Source organism: Dysidea avara, chromosome 4, assembly GCF_963678975.1.
Source record: "Dysidea avara chromosome 4, odDysAvar1.4, whole genome shotgun sequence".
Classification (NCBI taxonomy): Eukaryota; Metazoa; Porifera; class Demospongiae; order Dictyoceratida; family Dysideidae; genus Dysidea; species Dysidea avara.
The window spans coordinates 11,647,821-11,668,561 of NC_089275.1; the positions used below are offsets into that span (position 1 = coordinate 11,647,821).

Below are 20,741 nucleotides of genomic sequence, written 5' to 3' on the forward strand. Positions count from 1 at the left end.
TCATCAATCATTTGCATCAATCAATTTTGCTCAAGAACTAATGCTTCATTTAGCTGCATATTTTTCAACTTTGATGCACATAACATGTTCATTTACTATAGTATGCAGACTTTACACTCATTGTAATATATAGGTCATAATATCAATATATATATACAGTACTGCACGTCAATACTTGTAGGAGACAACTTTTAATGATATGAATATCTAATCAAAAATAGCCAAGCTGTAAAAAAGGTGCAGCCCCCAAAAAGGCCATGGTGAAAAAAGATGTGAAATCCAAGGTGGCAGCCAAGAAATGGCTGTCATGGTAGGTTAATGGTAAAACTTTTAATAACGACAATTCAGGTGAATTTGGTGCCAAGACCAAGCGGTACAAGATTCACCTGGATTGTTGTTATTAAAATTTAACCATTAACCTACCATCACAGCCATTTCTTGGCCACCACCTTGGATTTCACATCTTTTTTCACCATGGCCTTTTTGGGGGCTGCACCTTTTTTTACAGCTTGGCTGTTTTTGATTAGATATCACTTCTTTTTGTATTTGTATACTGCAAAGCCGGCCAATGGCTGACGTTGGGGCTTTTTTAACCCATGTACTTTTTTCTTTACCACAGGAAGAAGAAAAGAACTTAAAAGAAGATTTTTAATACTTCAATTATTTTTGATTTTATTAGTAATTATACAAATTATATACATATATTTATTACATGCCCATTATTCCCCACAGGATATTTTTTGCAGCTGATCTCTGTACTGGGTGACTTGAAATGTAGCTGAACTATCTACAAGGTGAGCTCTTCTAGCTGATCGCTACAGGTGATTTGTTTCTAGCTAAACTCTCTACATGGTGGTTTCTTTGTAGCTGAACTCTCTACACGATGGTTTCTTTGTAGCTGAACTCTCTATAAGGTGACCTCTTCTAGCTGAACTCTTTACATTGTGTCTAGTTTCTAGCTGATCTCTCTACAGGGTGATTTGTTTGCAGCTGAAATCTCTACAGGGTGATTTGCTTGTAGCTGAACTCCTTACATTGTGTCTATAGTTTCTAGCTGATCTCCACAGGGTGATTTGTTTATTTATTTTTATTTTATTTATTTAGCTTTACAGCATGCATGCAAGTAAAATCAAAATTGCATGCTGAAGGTATGCCAGCAACAGGTGCTGACATCCAAGGTGAAAAACAAAAAAATTAATAAATAAACAATTTTAGTTACCGTTAATTACAGAATTATAGTTACAGTTCATTGAAGTTTACAGATATAGGCACACTGGAGCAGCGATGACATGGACAAAGAAGGTGAAAAGTGCAGGCTCGATCAAAATTGAAATTATTGTAAAAATGAGTCCATAAGTGTTGGATTAATTGGCGTTTGATAATGTTAGTTGGTAATGAAATGTTAATAACTGGGAGGTAGTTGTAAAGTCGTGAGATTCTATTGAAGTAAGATTCTATTGAAGTACTCTCTACAGGGTGACTTGTTTGTAGCTGAACTCTCTACAGGGTGATTTGTTTGTAGCTGAACTCTCTACAAGGTAACTTCTTCTAGCTGATCTTTCTACAAGGTGATTTGTCTGTAGCTGAATTCTCTACAGGGCAATTTGTTTGCTGCTGAACTCTCTACATGGTAGTTTCTTTGTAGCTGAACTCTCTACAATGTAACTTCTTCTAGCTGAACTCTCTACAGGGTGACTTGTTTGTAGCTGAACTCTCTACAAGGTAATTTCTTCTAGCTGAACTCTCTACAGGGTGACTTGTTTCTAGCTGATCTCTGTACAGGGTGACTTGTTCCTAGCTGAACTCTCTACAGGTGATTTGTTTGTATCTGAACTCTCTTACATGGTGGTTTCTTTGTAGCTGAACTCTCTACAAAGTGACTTCTTCTAGCTGATCTCTCTACAGGATGACTTGTTTCTAACTGAACTCTCTATAGTGTGATCTGTTCATAGCGGATCTTTCTACTGGGTGATTTGTTTGCAGCTAAACTCTTTGCATGATTGTTTCTTTGTAACTGAACTCTCTACAAGGTAACTTCTTCTAGCTGATCTCTCTACAGGGCAATTTGTTTGTAGCTGAATTCTCTACATGGTGATTTATTTGAGCTGAACTCTCTACATGATGGCTTCTTTGTAGCTGAACTCTCTATTAGGTACCTTCTTCTAGCTGATCTGACTACAGAGTGACTTGTTTGTAGCTGAATTCCCTACAGAATAACTTGCAATGTAATATAACTTTGTAAATTATACATGCAGCTGAATGCTTTATTAGTGTGACTGTTCTATTAGAGTATCTCGATCTCGCATTTGCTGCATGTAGTTTCCTTTCGAATCATAACTCAGTGATTTGTAATCCGATTCTTCTGTACTACTGCAAGAACTTTCTATGATGATTATTCCAGCTACATACTGATTTTCAGCTCGTTGCTCTAAGCGGTTTGCCTGGTAGACACGAAAACTAATAGCTTTTTTATTCATAAAAATCGATCGCGTAATTTTTACACAGGTTGGGTTTTGTGTCATATCTCCATGGTCTTTATCCCGATTCTTTTCAAACCACAAAAAGGCACTCCTACGATGGTTGCTCCATCTACATATCAATTTTCAACTGATTCCTCCAAGGGGTTTAGCCTGTAGGCGTGACAGACCTTCGACCTTATTTTACGCAAATAATTGGTCATAACTCCGTGAATGTTCATCGGATTCCTACCAAAGTTGGTACGGAGATCCGCCTTAATGAGCCCTTTACGTGTGCCAACTTTCAGCCCAATCCGAGCACGCATTCGTGTTTTATGGCGAAATTTGCGAAGTGTGCGAAATGAAGAAGATGAAGAAGAAAAAAACGAAGAAATTAAAACGAAATTTTGTTCGCTCGTATCTCGGAAATGGCTGGAGCGATTTTCTTCAAATTTGGTATGTAGACTCCCCTAACCTGGCGGCACGTCTCTAGCAAATTTGGTTCCAATTGGATAAGGGATCACAGAGCTACATAGGTGTGAAAATTGCGTTTTCTTTCTTCCTGTTAATATACTCACGGTGTGGCGCGCCAGCTTCTTGGGCCGCACGACACACTATCGTGTGTCTTGATAGAACATTCAGAGGGTAAAATTTTGATCTCAAAAGGTATTGCTACAACTAGTGCCCTCACTCTAGCTAAGAAAGACCAGACTTTTAGTGTAATCAGTGTCTCACTGAGCTATGTATGTAGCTACTGGCTATGTTTATATCTGTTTATACCGAGGGGTCACTAACTCACGAAAAAGGGGTACGGATTTCAAAATCTTGAACAAATTTCTCAAGATTTCACGGATTTCTCAAGATTTCACAAAATCGAACGAGAGCTGCAAAATTTGATTTCAAATTACAGGTTGGTGTAGAGTGATAAGTTCTGAAATCACCAAAAATAGTGGGAGAAAGAAACAGAAGTTCAGCAGGCATGCAGGAGCAAAGCCTCACGAAATTGAGAGGAATTGCGAAGCCATATAAAACCAGGAGTAAAGCCAAGGCATAACTATTAAAAATGAAACCCTACAAAACTAGGAGTAACTTGCAGCTGAAGCCCTATAAACCAGGAAACAAAGCCAATCATTCAGGGTAAATCCCGTGCAAAACCCCTCAAAACCAGGAACAACTGTCCGGCAAAGTTCTATCTGGTGTGAAACCCACAAAACCAGGAGCATCTGTATAATTATGTTTAAGTTGCTTTTGTAGTTGGTGTGCTGCTAAGTTAATGAAGTTTGTGTTGTTAAGTAAGTTTGTAGTTTGCTAAGTAAATTCGAAGCAGAGTGGATCATCGGATTTCATTCTTACTTTTGTGCAGGAGCAGTTTGCATGGCTTCTTTCCCCCAGCTCCTAGTTTTGTTTGGCTTCCACAACTCGCTTAATACAAATCCGAAGCGAAGCAGTAGATTTAATTCTTACTTTTGAACAGTTAGCTAGCATGGATTCTCTCCTGCATGGTTTTGTGCGGCTTCTTTCCCACAGCTCCTGGTTTTGTTTGGCTTCCACAACTCGCTTAATACAATTCCAAAATGGAGCGGAACATAGGATTTTATTCACAGTTTGCATGGATTCTCTCCTGGTTTTGTGTGGCTTCTTCCCACAACTCCTGGTTTTGTTTGGCTTCCACAACTCGCTTAATACAAATCCGAAACGGAGCGGAATATCGGATTTCATTCTTACTTTTGAACAGTTAGCATGGATTCTCTCCTGGTTTTGTGTGGCTTCTTCCCACAACTCCTGGCTTCCACAACTCGCTTAATACAAATCCGAAACGGAGCGGAATATCGGATTTCATTCTTACTTTTGAACAGTTAGCATGGATTCTCTCCTAGTTTTGTGTGGCTTCTTCCCACAACTCCTGGTTTTGTTTGGCTTCCACAACTCGCTTAATACAAATCCGAAACGGAGCGGAATATCGGATTTCATTCTTACTTTAGAACAGTTTGCATGGATTCTATAGATCTCCTGGTTTTGTACGGCTTCTTTCTCACAGCTCCTGGTTTGTGCGGCTTCCACAACTTGATTAATACAGAAGCGAAGCGGAACATCGGATTTCATTCTTACTGTGCAGGACGAGGTGCAGGAGCAGTTGAGTGTAAGCTATGGTACCAGAACGAGTATAGAATCAGAATCACGATAACAACATAAGATTTCGTATTTCAGGCAGGATTTCACTGAAGGTGTACGAGATTTCGAATCAGTTGGTGACCCCTCGGTTTATACAGGGGCATAGCCAGGATTTTCTACATATGTAAGACATATTACAAGACAGCAGCTGCGATAACCTTGAGTGGCCATTATATATGTGGGTCAGGTTTGCACAAACCATGAACCAATTGAACCAACGGTCCTACCAGGGGCGGATCCAGAGTTTGGAAAGAGGGGGGGGCACCTTTCTAAAAAACAGCTGAAGACCAAAAAAACTTGCTGAAAACCAGTTGAAGACCAAAAAAAAAGGTCACGACAATAATAGCTAGTTATCCTTACCAACTATATCATGTCTGTTATGTAAAATAAAATCCTATTTATAGCTTCATAGGTAAGCTACACTGCCTCATGAACATTGTGACTGCTTTATTAGAGTAATTGACTGCTCTATTAGAGTATCTCGATCTTGTATGCAATTTCTTGAAGGGGGGGGGGGGGGGGGCATTTGCCCCAAATGCCCCATCCTGGATCCGCCACTGCCTACCCATGCATCATGTGTGCAAATGATCACATAAAGTAATGCTGATTCATCGATGATTCAACATTTATGCAATGTGACCTTCAAAAGTAGTACAGAGTTGTGCCAGTGTGCAAGTAACTACCGGAGAACTCCAGGGTTGTAGTCTATATAATGATTTTTAATTTTATGAATTCTGCTTCTGAAAGGGGGTTTGTCTGAACAATCTGAACCCCCTACCTCTGGCTACCTTGTTGCTACCTTGTTGTAATAATATGGTTTGCAACTAGAACCAGAAACATGCCTGAAAATACAGTAATTATAAGTTTTATTTATTTTTTATTACTTTAATTTTTTACAGTTAACAGTTAGTTATTTTAAAGCATTGGATTTACTCTGTGTGTTAAGTATTATCTACTGCCGAATTGGATCCTAAACAATTTTGGGAAGTATGCTCTTACACTGTATTTATTTACTGTGCACTTATACACATCATGAACTTGTGTTGTATGCTTGGTACAATGGGAGAGTATATGCACTTCACAAGTGCTTTCATTATATAAATTCATGGTCACCAAGTATACCAACAAATATTTATGAAATCATAGCTCACTGCTGCTGCTTATCCAACCCCATATTATGTAGCTGTATGTAGGTGGATTCATTAGTTGTGTTACATGTATATGTACATGGTTTAACCAACTGCTTTTGTGTTCTCTCTTGCTGTAACATTGCAATTCATAACAACAAATCATGTTGCGTTTCATGTTTGTTTGTTCTATGGACCCCTTAGGTTGGTCATCCTATACTACATATATGGGATTAATACTGGTGATGGCATACTGTATGCAGGCTGAAGTGCCTAATACTGATGTTAATACTCTGTGGTCACTTTAGTTCAATGCACATTTTACTTGCAACCTCCTCTGGGACCCCATGCAGATTATTGAATGATTATGCTTGTGTGCACATGTTTATAAGGTATATTTGTATTTATCTAATTACAGGGACTGTAAAATTACCTGAAGGAGAATATCAATACAAATTCATAGTCGATGAAGAATGGGTCCATGACCCTCAAGAAGAATCAGTCTACAACAATTTCGGTAGCAGAAACAATGTTCTGAAAATAACATCAAAGGACTTTGAAGCATCAGGTTTGTCATTCAGTCCCCCCAGGAGAATACACTCTAAGTCCACAATACATGCACAGTTTGTACTGCTGTATTGTATGCCAAAGGGACCTGTTGGGACATCTACCAGCAAAACATTGAACCCGTTGAGTTGTGCCTGTCTGAAGACATCAGTATATACACCAGTCAGTAAATTTTAAAAATTTGTAGCAATTTCGAAGTACAAACAGTGTGAATTATATAAAATTCCAATAAAAATAGACCCAGTGATTTCCTGGGTTGACTGTTTATACCTACGACATGTTATTTATTCTACTAACACTTAGTTGCTAGATGTTAATGCGCTTTTATAGCCACCATGCACGAATCCTCTGTGGTGACTTCCCTCTGCCCACTAAACTGCGTAACACTGAATGATGTCTAGAAATACTGCAACAACATCACTTGTATTTAATTAAGTCAGTACTTTAGTATTTTAACATGTATTTCTTAGTTGCAGACATCTCTGATAATATGGATATTAGCAGTGTTGGGAGTAATGCGTTACTTATGTAATGCGTTACGTAATATTGTTACTTTTGTGGTAACTAAGTAATACGAAATATGCTATAAAAAAACAGGTAATATAACTCATGTTACTTTGCTTGCAAATGTAATGCGTTACCTAAGTAATATAGTTACTGTAATGAGTCTAATATTACGTAATATTATTACTTCAAGTAACGAAGTTACTAATCTCGTTAGTAATCACTGAGTAACGCCTAGCCACAACAAAGTAATGAAGCTTACTGAATGAAGCTTATTCACCAGCTTCTTACTTATAACCAAGATTTGCACATTGTCCAACAATGCAATCATGTCACGTGGTAAGCTGATAGTTTCACACGTGACAGCTTAAGGCTGTGGACACAAAGTAATATAATATGTAATATTATTATAGTTACTTTATTTTATGGGTAATATGTAACTGTAACTAAATTGTTCAGTTGCAAGTAATATGTAACTAGTTACTTTTACAAAGTAACTTGCCCAACACTGGATATTAGTATGTATCAAACTTCTCTGATAAGGGAGGTTCCACTGTACCCCAAAAGCATCATTAGAAAACTCATTCATTTAATTTGCACCTCAATGTATATGCAAACAGTAGGTAAGTTGACCTATCTTGTAGCACAATAGTATATTATTGCTTTATTTTACAAACCCATGGAGGTTGCACTTTCTCACAAAACATGGACCAGAACTAGCCTCACTATACACTACCTTCCTGGTGTCTTGGCAGTATAATCAAGCCCAAAAGTGAATCAAAGACTTCTAAATTCTAACAAGTCTTTGACTGCTGCTTCACATGGCACATGAAGCTTGTTTGTGGAACTGGTAGTTGATTGTTTCACTTAGGCTATTTCTCTGAAATAGTTATGCAGTAGCTAGGCAACATAATAAATATAATTAGTGTGCTAATTATGCGACACAAGTGACCTAATGCAGTCAGCTGCAGACCTTTTTTCAGGGGTGCTTATATTCTAAGCTTACAGTACTAGATCACTCTATCATACAGTATCATATGGTAATACTAGAGATCCCCCAAAAAATGGCGCACACTGACTAAAATTCCACCTTTAAGAATCATCCTAGAAACATCTTTCATGACAATATGTGGAATAATATTAGTCTATCTAACATCAAATACAGCATTAAAAGCAAAAAAAACACTTACAGGCAGCGAGATATAAATTTTTTTAAATCACTGAAACTTGAGTTTTCATCTGACTGCCAGCCTATCTGCTTGCCTGCTTGACCACAATTGCAAGGCTGGAGACCAAATGAAGCAGAGAACAGCCACCATTTTACACCGCAATAACAAAATCACCAACCTTTGTTGGTAGCTGTATTCATAATGCTAGCGCAATGAAAATATGAAATAGTGACACACACCGGTGAAAGGCTAACTCGAGATACTCTAATACAGCAGTCACCCTAATAGAACAGTCACACGTGTATAACTGTAAACTATAACAACAAAAAAAACACTAGTATATTAACAAAGATTTGGACTAAAATACAGTAAATCCCAAAACCATGCAGCCTCACAATACCTTCATGGCATCTTGGCATAGTATTGGTTGAGATATACAGTGGAACCTCAGTTATGCAAGCCCCTTAGGACCATGGGTGGAAATCTGAAAAGTCCATATCTCTGAAACTGTGTATGAATAACCTTAAAATAGCATAAAGAAAAAATTTACAAATATCAGTATATTCAACTACCCTAATAGAACAGTCATTACTCTAATAGTCGCACATCTTCAGATTGATTGTGGAATTAAGTTTCTTGCTACTCTTTTCAAAGCATGCTAAGGAGTTCCTTTGACTGAAATGGAGCTATTTTTAATACAGGTGAGTTCTATAACAAAGTTCTAGACACCTGCGCGCTAAGTAATTTGAGCCATTAATGGTGAAGTGGTGTTTATGCACAACTGTAGTTTTATAATCTATTCACAAGTAATACCTGGCAACACTTTTATCAAGTTACATTTTGATGTCCTGCGTCTCTTTGGTCGTATAGCTAGCAAGACCTTGTATAGGCTGTATAGTCATCATGCACACATGTTTATATTGCCAAATACAGTATGTTCATTACATACTCCATTGCAGAAAAGAAAGTCAACAAAGCAATGATTAACTTTATGTTAGAAGCTTGTAGAAAAGGAGAAACAATGAAAGTGAGGTTTGGTAGAGTGCTCTTCATTGGAGCATCTGGTGCAGGAAAAACAAGTTTTTGTAACTTGTTGCTAAGGAAAGCTTTCGAACCAAAACACATCAGTACTGGATTACATAAATACGATCGTGTATCTGCAATTAAAATTAGTATGCAGCAATCTGATAATCATGTACAATTTAGCGTGCTTGATTTAGAAAAAGAAATTGATGAATTACGATCACGTTTAAATTTCATCACTGAGCATTCACAAGGTACTGACCTCTCACAGTCTGAAGAGTCTGATGGTAAATATGAAGAGAAGACAGAAACTGATCTAAATAAACTTTGTAGTGTAGAACGTTCTATAGCAAAAGATTCAGAAAGCAATACAAGGCTTCCAACATTTAATAAGGATGACACATGGAATATTTTAACTTTTCTAGATACAGGTGGACAGCCACAGTTTATTAGCATGTTACCAGCTGTAAACAGTTGTGCAATGGTCACCTTTATTATACATAACATGACTAACAAGCTTAGTAGTCCTGTTACTGTAACTCATGGTGACAAAGATGGTAATTTATCATATAGTCCATACCCCATGGGGTGTACATATCTCCAACTTATAAGAAGTTTGATTTCATTTGTTGGTAGTAATCAATTAGGAAGGAGGAGAGAAGAAATATTCAATGATATAATCGTAACTAAAAAGCAAAATAGGTCATATGTATCTTTTGTTGGAACCCACCTGGATAAATGTACTATTGAGGCTCGAAAATCACTTGGTAATATTGACAAAGAATTGAATTTTGTTGTATCTGACTCCCCACTATCACATGTATGGAAGAAAGTACATAAAAATTACAAAGTTTTAATTCCAGTTAATAATACAACAGCAGACACAGATGATGAAGATCAGTGTGCAAGTGTAATTCGTAACAAGTTATATGAGGCTCTGTGTGAACAGAATACATATGAAGTTCCAATCGTATGGCTAATCCTAGAACTTGAAATTCGTCAAATATGTAAGGAAAGACAAAACTATGCTATATCATATGCTGAAGTTGTCACATTGTGTAGAGAGAAAAAATTACTAGACAAAGAAGATGACATTAAAAATGGGCTAAGGTTTCATCATCTCTTTGGTACTTTATTGTATTTTGAAGATGTGGTAGAAATGAGTGATATTATTTTTACTGATCTCCAGTGGTTGTTTGATAAACTCACTGATATAGTAGAACTATCATGTGATAATTCAGATGTTAAAGCTTCACAGGATTTTGAGCACAAAGGTATATTTAGATCTACCATGTTGGATAGACTTAACTTTTCCATAAATGACATTAACATTGCAAACAAAGACTTCAAGAAGTCATTTTTGAAATTTCTAGAATATTTGAGGATAATTGCTCCTATACACCAAACAAATTGTATTACTGAAAAATATTTTATGCCGTGTCTTCTTACATTTGAAAACTGTGAAAGCCAAAGTGACTTTCTTAGTTCCTATGGAGATCAGATAACTAATGGAAACATCAAAGTATGTCCATTACTATTACATTTTACACCATGCTCAGAATCTAGTGGACCACTTGATGCATTCCCTCGAGGTATCTTTTGCTATCTGGTGGTAGAACTCCTCCAAGATGTCTCAAAATGGAATCTGGTGTGGTCAATATCCAGGTGTGAAGTGTTTGGTAACTTAGTCACACTATCACATACACGCACCGGTCATAAAGTAACCTTGATAGACAGAATTTTGTTTTTGGAAGTTCAAATACGTCATAAGGATAACAGTCAGTCCTCCATCCATTTCCAAGTCAAAGAAGCTTTAGAAGAAAGTTTAGTAGAAATATGTAACCAGTTTAATTATTATGACTTTGAAATATCTTTTGGATTTTTATGTAAAGAGTGTCAAGGTGGAGAAACACACATGGCAAAGTTATCTGTAAACTATCAAACGTGTGAATGTTATTTTGGGAAGACTACTAGAGTCACCAATTCACACAGAATTTGGTTTGAAAAAGTATGTGAGTGTAAGCATTACATAAATGTGCAACAAGTATCGAGTATTCTTAGTACACTATTTTGTACATAATTTATGGCTTGAATGTTCTCAATCTTACAACTGAACATGCAATTCCATTTTACACTTATAATTAAGTTACGTATGTACTGTAGTTATTTTTGAAGTACTGTAGTTATTTTGAAGTAGTGTAGTTGCATTGTATTATTAGATTTGAATAGTATTCTTGCAGACCTTCAGCACTTGTGCTGTGAAGCCTTAATACATACAAACTAATGTATAATCATATATATAAGAGTTTACATTAACTATCTATACGTTTAATAATCCTGTCAGTTGACTTGTTTTAAGTAGTGATATTTTTGAAAAGTGTTATGATGATGAATATATTACAGGAAAAATCCTCAACACAAAGAATACACTGCGGTATGTATAATCATATACATATGTGTAGCTATCCTTAATTGTGTGCATCATTGTATATAACAACTAAATAGTTATAAGGAAAAATTAAGAGTTTTAATTACCCACAACTGAAATAAGGATTAAATGTCCATTGGTATATCTTCGGGTGTAGGCAACCTCCCTTGTTTCACTACTGTAATTAAATTCTAAATTTTTCCTTATACTAATTTGTTTATGTAATTTTTTGTAACACTATTATTACTGGTGAACCCACCATACTTCATTAGAACGGTATTGGTTTATTGTTTTCTTCTGAACGCACCTCAACTATCAATTAGTGAAATAGTAAAGTGGCCATTATACTTTGTTGTCAGCTATGTTCAGCCTGTTACACAGTGTTAAAAACAAAGAAACACTAAGAGAAGGACCTCTGCTATTGATCAGTCCCAATGGAAACTCGGACAATTCCTATGAAACATAGGGAAGTCATCACACTGCACTACCACGAATCGACACCTTGCGTTGTCAGCAAAGATAAATGGGACACAAGGGAGGACACAGGTAAGTCCATGAAGCATACATTGTACTACGGTATGCCAAAAGGCACCTGTTGGGCTGAAGCAACGTCAAACAGTGAAAACACATAGCCGTAGCCATTATTAAGTTACGCTTGTCTGAATGCATCAGTCAGGCAGGTAATCTTGTGGGCATGACAACAAACTGTTCTATTTTTATGCAAATAATTGTTCTCACCGGATTTGCACCAAACTTTATGCTAAAAGTTTCTTTTGGACACCTTTAGGTTTACCAAATTTCAGTGCGATCGGATAATGTGTTTGTGTTTTATAACAGTTTTTGCAAAGTGTGTGAAAAGAAAAAAAATGAAGGGAAGAAACTGAAATTTTGGTTGCTCATATCTCAGAAATGACTGGGGCGATCTTCTTCAAATTTGATATGTGAGATCCCCTACCAGGTGGGCATTGCTACTGTAAATTTTGTTGTGATCAGATAAGAGAACATGGAGCTACGTAAATATGTGTGAAAATTGTGTTTACTTTCTTGCTGTCAATATACTCATCATGTGGTATGCCAGCTTCTTGGGCTGCATGACTCACTACTGTGTGTCTTGATACATTTGTCAGTGTTCAGTTTCATCTTCGATTTTCTCTCCCACTCTTCAAGGGTATTCAAATCATTTTGTAGAAATTCTAGAGGAAGCTTGCATCTCAATTTGTCTATACAATATACAGTCATCAGCACACAAGCAACATGACGATATTATCAGACTAGAAATATCATTGATAGAATAGGAGGGGCTCCAGTACTGTGTCCTGTGGGACACCACTCACTACCTCTGTAGAACCTGAATAGCATCCACCACAGACAACTTGTTGAGTGCAAGAGAATGCCTATATCTGGTTGAAACGCTTGAATGAGTACATTGTTGGAGAAGAAAGAATAAGGTTCCAATCTCTGCTGTTGCATACCACTGTAGCTGCAGTATAGACCTAGCTCCATCACAGCATGGGTTATGAATTGCTCCATCTTTGGTAAAAAATCCATTCATGTAGCTGTCAAGGCTGGTGGGTAACAATGCTTTAAATTATTAAAATACATTTTTCTTTGAAATAACAATGCGCCCATTTGGGTTATTTTTCAAAATCCAGCCACATACAATCATCACTCATCCCCATTATAACTTGGCATCTCTCATAAACCTCCAGTACACGTTTACTGGTCCTCAGGAAGCTCAGAGTAACAATTCCACTTTGTTAGTATTCTCTCTGGATCACATGATTTCATGTGAGATTGACCTAATCCATTGCATGTGACTGGATTTAGCAAAATCAACCAAATTGCTGCACTATCAGGCTATTAATTTTCACATCTAACTTGCCTTCAACTTGTCGGGTCTGCTTTTGGTAGACTGTTTTCAGGCAGCATGCCAGACATCTGTACAGGTCTGTGAACAATGGGGTAGTGCTTTAGAGGATTCAAACACTCTGGACAGTCAAGTAGGAAGCTGAATGTGTGATGTATGTCTGTTTTGTGAGATTTCAGTCTATTTCCTGCCTCTGAGGGCTGTTTTGTGGCTACCTTAATTACCACCCTTGTCCATTTTGTAGTTTATATCTTGCTGACCCCACCACCCCCCACCCTCCACCCCTTTTGAGGACTCGTGATACAGCAACACTGTTGAAAAAGGCTATCTAAAATTAAAGAGGCACCAATAATGATATTTTTATCATTATCAGCCTTTTATGATGGTATCGGATTGGTATCGGTTATAGTTTAAGTGGCCAATGCCATAACCAATACTTTTGTATGACATCATTTAACTGTTTCTCAAAATGGTGGCATATATACGTAGCGAGTGGAATGAGACTATTAAAAATCATGAATTACTTAAAAGAAGCCAGTGATTATGATTGTTAGTACAGTTGAATGAGCAGTAGGCCATGAAACAAGATTCATTGAAGCCATATGTGCTGATTGAATGCCATGAATCAATGCGTGATGGCCACAAAACCAACAAGCAGTGCTATAAATCGTATTTTAAGTAATATAAGTTGGCTTATTAAACAGTGGTGATACTGGCTGTTGCTTGAAAATAATGCCTCTTTTGCCAAGTATCGGTATTGGCCAGGTATCGGTCAAGAGTCCACTAAACATGTATCGGTATTGGATCAGCAGATAGAAAGTGGTATCAGTGCATCCCTACTAAAAATGGCAGGAAACTCTACAAGGATTACCTCTGGTCACCAGGTGCTCTTAAGGTTATGAATTGCTCCATTTTTGATGAAAATCCATATGTGTACTGTAACTTTCAAGGCTGGTGAATAACAATGCTTTAAATACTTTAGGTTTAAGGAAGAAAATCCATCTCTCCTGGAAGAAGACTGAGTGTGGCCCCGACTAGACATTGGGTGACCTGCAGTTCAAATCCTGGGGTTGGAGGGATTTTTTTCCTTACCTTGGCCCCTTTTCTGTTACACCTTATCAGTCAGTAAGTCAAGTCACTAGGTCTAAGTCCTTGAAATTAGGTTAGGTAATCCTAAGGCTGCAGCACATGTTGCTGTCAGACCTTCAGTGCTGGTCACTGTAAAGTGCTAATAATAATAATAAATTATTAAAATATGTTTTACCTTGAATCAACAATGCATCCATATGAGTTATTTTCAAAATCCAGTTACATTATGTCAAACCAATATATGCTGTGTCATTATTGGCTCCCTTATTAGATGTACAATTATAAGTTGGAGAGTGTCCAGCGACTTGCTACCAAATTTGTCATGCTGAATTACTCTTGGACAAGTAGTGTCACTCATATGCTTAATTCACTGAAGTGAAACAGTGTTGAAACTCAAAATAAAGAACTGCGTTTACTTACGTACATTCTACAAAATTATCCACGAATGTGTAAATTTGCCACTCCAAGCTACATTCAACATTCCACACGAACCATACTAGATTAGACTTGGGTAAATTCAGCTTTTATCCTAATGTCATACAGTTATGAAGCAACTTACCTGATTATATAGTCTCAGCACAATCTCTTAACTTTGTCAAAGTGATATTGTTTTATACTCATATATATGAGGTTTACAATTATACACAATAATAATAATAACCACTAAAAAAATATTTTGCAAGTAAAAAATATTCATGAGAAAAATAATATTTTGCATAATTTATTTTTGTTGGTAGAGGCAACCTCAAAATACAGTGGAATCTCAATTATACAAACCCCTTGGGACCACGGGTGGTCCATAAGTCTGAAGAGTCCATAGGTCTTAAACTTTGTATATAAATAGTGCAATCACAAAAAAAATGTCAGTGTTATCAACTACCCTAATAGAACAGTCACTACCTAATAGAGCAGTCATTTCTGTAGTTTCTTTGGTTAACCGAGAATCTGGATAAGTGGGGTCTGCATAACTGAGATTCCACTGTATTCTTACTGTAGAATATTTCCCGTAGGTAAGAGTATAATAGAGAGCAGTCTAGTACAGTTATCACATCATGTTTATGTTTTGTGATCTATAGCTAATCACCATGTACACTGTAGTTGGTGTTTGCACTTTGCATATTATTACGCAATGATGTATCTCACAAAACTACATTGTGGTAAAGTTTAATACATACTGAATAGTGATGTGAAATTTTTGATATTTTATGTACAGTATCTTATGTATTTAGGTTCAGTGTTGAAGTTATCTGAATTTAACAGATACATTAGACCTCAAGTGGCTAGGAAGTGGTATGACCTTGGAATAAAGTTGTCACTGAATGTGGAAAAGTTGAATAACATAGAAGCTAATAATCCTAGAGATATTGAGCGGTGTTGCACACAGATGTATCAGCATTGGCTTAATTCAGACCTCCAGGCAAGCAGGGAAAAATTGGCAGTGGCTTTGCAACACATTGGATATAGCACATTGGCTGAAAGAGTTTGGAATAATAGTATGGAAGGTAATGATGTAATTATATGTAGAGCCTTGTGATGTTGTATGAGTGAAACTGTTCAGACTATACGAAAGAATTTATGAATGCCCTTTGATGTCTGAAGGTTTAATGAACTTACAACATGAACTTACTATCTATGTAAGATAGAAAAGTAACCTGTGGTCTCATCTGTTGTTTAGTGAAAATCAGCATCAGTATATATATTAAAAAAAACTCTTGCTGCTTGTATATTTTCTTGTTTTAGTATTGCTGGAACTATGTCTGTACATACTCCCAGTGTCTTCCTTCCTTTAATGTTTGGCTTCTGTGAGATAAAATTTTCTTTTATGTAGGTATGTCAAGTAAACCTGTCAATAGCATGATGTCTGCATTCTCATTAAGTTCCAAGTTAACGGCGATGATGTCAGTGATGATTGTAATATTGGCAATTTTATTATACTTACTTTGGAATTAAAATTAATGTGTTATACTGTACATGCACTTTATGAAATTATAATGTATGTATAATATATTACATATACGTAATTTAGATTTGTATAATTATTGTAAGTATCTACAGTGGCGGATACAGGGGGTTGCAATGGTTTCAGCTGAAGCCCCCTCTGAAAATAGCACGCACCCCAAATTTATTGACGAGTCGTGTCAGTGGCAAAATCACCACATGTGTTATAGAAGGATTCTCTACTGGTGAAAAACTTCATAGTTTAGCCTTTGAAACCACAATTATAATGTTGTACAGCAGGTTGTGACCTTTTTTTTACGTCTTCGACTTACAGCTAGGCTGAAGTTGAGTGGAATCTGAAATCCCCTCTGAAAATTTCTAGATCCACCACTGATCTATTCTCTTCCATCTTTTAACTTGTAGCTGAATGTTATGGCTATTCATTGAAACACCAAATTTTGTAAATCTGAGATAACAATTGTGACTGGATGTGCGAAAACCTGGCATAATGGCACCTTTTCAAATTCTTTGTCATTGAATATTTATAATCTACTTAGCCAAGTATATGCTGTGACCAAATTTCAGCCTTTTATGCTAAAAAATTTTGGAGTTACAGCCCTACAAAGTATATGGCAACTACAGAAAGATCGATTTATACAACAGATAAGAAGTATTGAGAAAATAAATTACAGGTACTTACAAAAACAGCTGTGTGAACACAATGAAGTACAGCATTGCAACTTGCACCATCATGTTCACCATGAACCCATTACTGGGTAAGATTTTCTTCTATCACCTTTCTTCACTACATACAGAAATGAAATCAGCAAAGAAAGATCAATAATGTATGATCACTTCGACATGACATAAGCAAACATCCATAACTCGCATATCCTTTAGCCTACTGCAACGAACAAAAAGATTTTCAAACTCCCCTTGGGTAGGTGATTAAGATGATATCTAGATTTTTATCATTAGACCCTTTCTTCACAAAGAACAAAACATTAAAAATTTTATGAATTTTTAATTACACAAAATTTTACCCATTCCAATCAACTGAAAAGTTAGGCTTGTGCCTTTATGTCAGGTTTTCATTGTTTGCCCTATCAATCCTATTATACTTGTTTTGTTATATGTATCATGCCATCATCGTCAATGCAAACTGAGCTTGTGTTGGCTCTATTTCAATAAAGAATTGAACAGGATTTGTATCAGCATCATTGATTCTAATTTTACTACCACGCTGCCATTTGATACCCCAGAAATTTCATCAAAACTGTGTAAAGCATGGAATATTATTATTAGAATCAACAACGTGAATTAAAAATGTTGTGTAGTTACTCCATTATGTATCATAAGTTTGAAATGCTATAGAATAAAATGATTTTGTCTCATAATCTAAATAACTATGGAGAAAGTGAGAGACCTCCATGGTTTTGCGTACAGAAAATATTCCTTCATTATCACGAGCTGCAATAACATAATTTACTTGTCCACCTTCACCAAGGTCTAAATCAACAGCAGAAATGGTGTACACTTAACTATTTAAAGTAGAGTTCACATGGATATAAATTTCAAGAAAAGCATCACTAAATGAAGGGTATTGACAGTTATCTCAACACTTACTGTAACTGCAGTAGAGTGTATCCTTGAATAGAACGAGTAGTTTGTTATAATTACTGGGATAAGCTTCTCTTTCAATGTACAGTGCTGTAGTTTCATTATTTATCCCAAATTAAAGTTCTGACTGCCAGGAACATCCTCCAGATATTCCATCAACTCCCAAGTCAGCATTTGTTGCAAGGACATGACAACAGTAACAATAGCGAGGTTATCTGCCAGACTAGCACAATAAGAGAGGTGTAGGATCATTGTCATTCACATCAAAAGTATTTATGATGACTGTTGCTGTGACAGATCTTTGCTAGTCCTGTGCTGTTGCATGCTGTAAACACAAACTAATCATCAAATTCTCTGTCAGTTTTGTGTCAATAGCTGCAAAGAGTATGCCTCTAGTGGAATTGACATCAAAGTAGGTTGAATTTACATATGGAATAGGATACACCATGTAGAATTGTTACATATCTTCTGCGTCAATATAACTAGCAGTTATAATCCTGGAGGAAGGCTTTCATCCACAGTTGATTGCTGTGTAAACTGTGGTACCCTGTCGTTTACATCAACAGCATACAATTGGTTCATCCATGAGGGGAGAGTCTCCATTGTCACTACAGTGGACTGAAAACTCATAATCTCCAGACTCCCAGTCAACTTCCCCTGCCAAAAATAACTCGCCACTTGTAGCATCTACACTAAATGGCACTTCTGTTCCAAGATTGTATAAGAAAAGTTTCTGTTATGAATCTACATCTTCATCGGTTGCAAAACCTGTAACACAAATGTAATTCTCTGCGTCACTTGTTGAATAATTTGAAGAGTTAAACACTAGTGTGGAAAGTCATTGGAGTCAAGAATAGTAATTGTAGCAATAGCAGTAGTGTTATCTACTCCCGTTATAGTAATGTTGTATTAGTATTCACTTTCATGATCAAATGTATCATTAAGTGGCTTAACAAAGAAATGTGGCAAAGGCACTATTTTTTTATTAAACCAGGCACGTGTCTGGCTCCTGAAATTGTTTTTGTTTGTCTTTCCGCACCCACGTCACAGAGCAAAATGGCTTATGCTGAAAGCAGTCTCTTTGTGAGAAATGAAGGCCGTACAGCACAAGTATTAACCTTACAAGTAGGTAAACTTTGGAAGTTTATTAGTGTGAACTTGAAAAATGGGTGAAGCGAGTTCCTGAACACATTATGAAACAAGCAACTAGGGAGAGGATGTTTCCATAACCTAAAACTAGGATATTGTCGTATACTAGCATATCTAAATGGTGCCCATTCATGTAGTATGATCCCTATTGCTTGTGTCTTGCTTGTCTAGTCTGTTATCGGTGTCTCCCTTGTCTACCACATCACCTGTGTCTACCCTGTCACTGGTGGCTACCCTGTCACCCGTGTCTTTCTTGTCTACATTGTGACCTATGCCCTGCAGTCTATTCTATCACTTGTGTCTACCCTGTCAACCATGTCTATTCTGTCGCCTGTGTCCTTGTCAACCATATCTATTCTGTCAACTGTCAACTATGTCCTTGTCTACATTGTGACCTATGCCCTGCAGTCTACTCTGTCACTTGTGTCTACCCTGTCAACCATGTCTATTCTGTCACCTGTGTCCTTGTCAACCATGTCTATTCTGTCAACTATGTCCTTGTCTACTCTGTCACCCATGTCTTTCTAGTCTACTCTGTCACCCGTGTCTTCCTTGTCACCGGCTTTGTCTTTCTCATCCACCCTGTCACCCATATCTTTGCTGTCTATAGCCTCTGTCTACCCTCTCGCCCCTGTCTATCCTGTCACCTGTGTCTGCCCTGTCTATCCTGTTTCCCATGTCTTTGTTGTCTACTAAATATCCTCATCCTTGTCGCCTGTGTCACCCTTGTGTACATAATATCGCATCTGTCTGAGTATGTTATTTTTAATCTCTACTTGCATTTGTTATATATAAAGTATTTACCACCGATTTGCATCCATACTATATTGTGTGTGTGTGTGTGTGTGTTTACGCTAATGGCTATAAAGCCTGGTTATGTCACTAATTTTGAATGTTTTCATTTTCCAGGTAGGGAACTAGATAATGGTGATGAACTCAGAAAAGTACAACAAGGACACAGGAGAACAGAAGACAGAAGAACATATTCCGAGAAGAAGACAGGAGAAGTGAAGACAGAAGAACATATTCCAGAGAAGACAGGAGAAGTGAAGACAGGAGAACATATCCAGAGAAGACAGACGAATATGGCAATCAAATTGGTGTTTACCCAACTAAACAGAAAACCCCAAATAACACTACTTCAAAGCCAAAAACAGCAAATAAAAGAACAAAGGAGGCTGAAGCTGAAGATATACTGAATGAAAAGAGACCAGCCAGGGCCAACTCAGGGTACATGGGAGAGTGGTCTAAGGATTTGAACTCAAGCACCCTTTTGGTTTAAGCACTCCACCAATTACATTTGTCTGTAGCACATATTGTATTATATACCATGTTCCCATAATTACTTCATTGTTATACCTTATTATAGTTACATCTCCAATAATAATTATACTGGTAATACACCTTTAATTAATGGGACTGTCTGGCTCTAAGGGTTCTTGTTTCATTAAATGTTTGGCCACAGATTTGTTTCTGTGGTGTGGGGAGAAAACATATTATTACCTTGGCTTTTGCTTAGGTATGAGCTACAGGAAAGCCAAGACTACGTGGTGTAGTTTATATAATTAGGTTCTAAAAGGTGGTGCTGTCATTGACAATATGATTTGATTCATGTCTTGTTGTTTATAGTTT

At 36.9% G+C, this 20,741-nt stretch overlaps 1 protein-coding gene across 2 annotated transcripts; it reads left to right on the plus strand.

Moving 5' to 3' along the window:
• Positions 1 to 6,009: 6,009 nt before the first annotated feature.
• Positions 6,010 to 20,495, plus strand: LOC136252894 (uncharacterized). 2 transcript variants are annotated; one of them, XM_066045476.1, is made up of 6 exons: positions 6,011 to 6,323; positions 8,955 to 11,026; positions 11,422 to 11,452; positions 15,632 to 15,904; positions 20,019 to 20,077; positions 20,119 to 20,495. In XM_066045476.1, exons 1-6 carry the CDS (start codon positions 6,038 to 6,040, stop codon positions 20,389 to 20,391), a joined length of 2,994 nt encoding a protein of 997 aa, XP_065901548.1. In that variant the 5' UTR covers positions 6,011 to 6,037; the 3' UTR covers positions 20,392 to 20,495. The 2 variants fall into 2 exon arrangements, with proteins under 2 accessions (XP_065901549.1, XP_065901548.1); XM_066045477.1 differs by lacking the exons at positions 20,019 to 20,077; positions 20,119 to 20,495 and adding an exon at positions 16,231 to 16,410 and having other exon boundaries at positions 6,010 to 6,323.
• The last annotated feature ends 246 nt before the right edge of the window (positions 20,496 to 20,741 follow it).

Coding starts and splice junctions, on each gene's coding strand:
- LOC136252894 (XM_066045476.1), top strand. CDS start 6,038: ATGTTAATACTCTGTGGTCACTTTAGTTCAATGCACATTTTACTTGCA. Junction 11,027..11,421: donor ACAGAATTTGGTTTGAAAAA/GTATGTGAGTGT, acceptor AATATATTACAG/GAAAAATCCTCAACACAAAG. Junction 15,905..20,018: donor TTGGAATAATAGTATGGAAG/GTAATGATGTAA, acceptor TTCATTTTCCAG/GTAGGGAACTAGATAATGGT.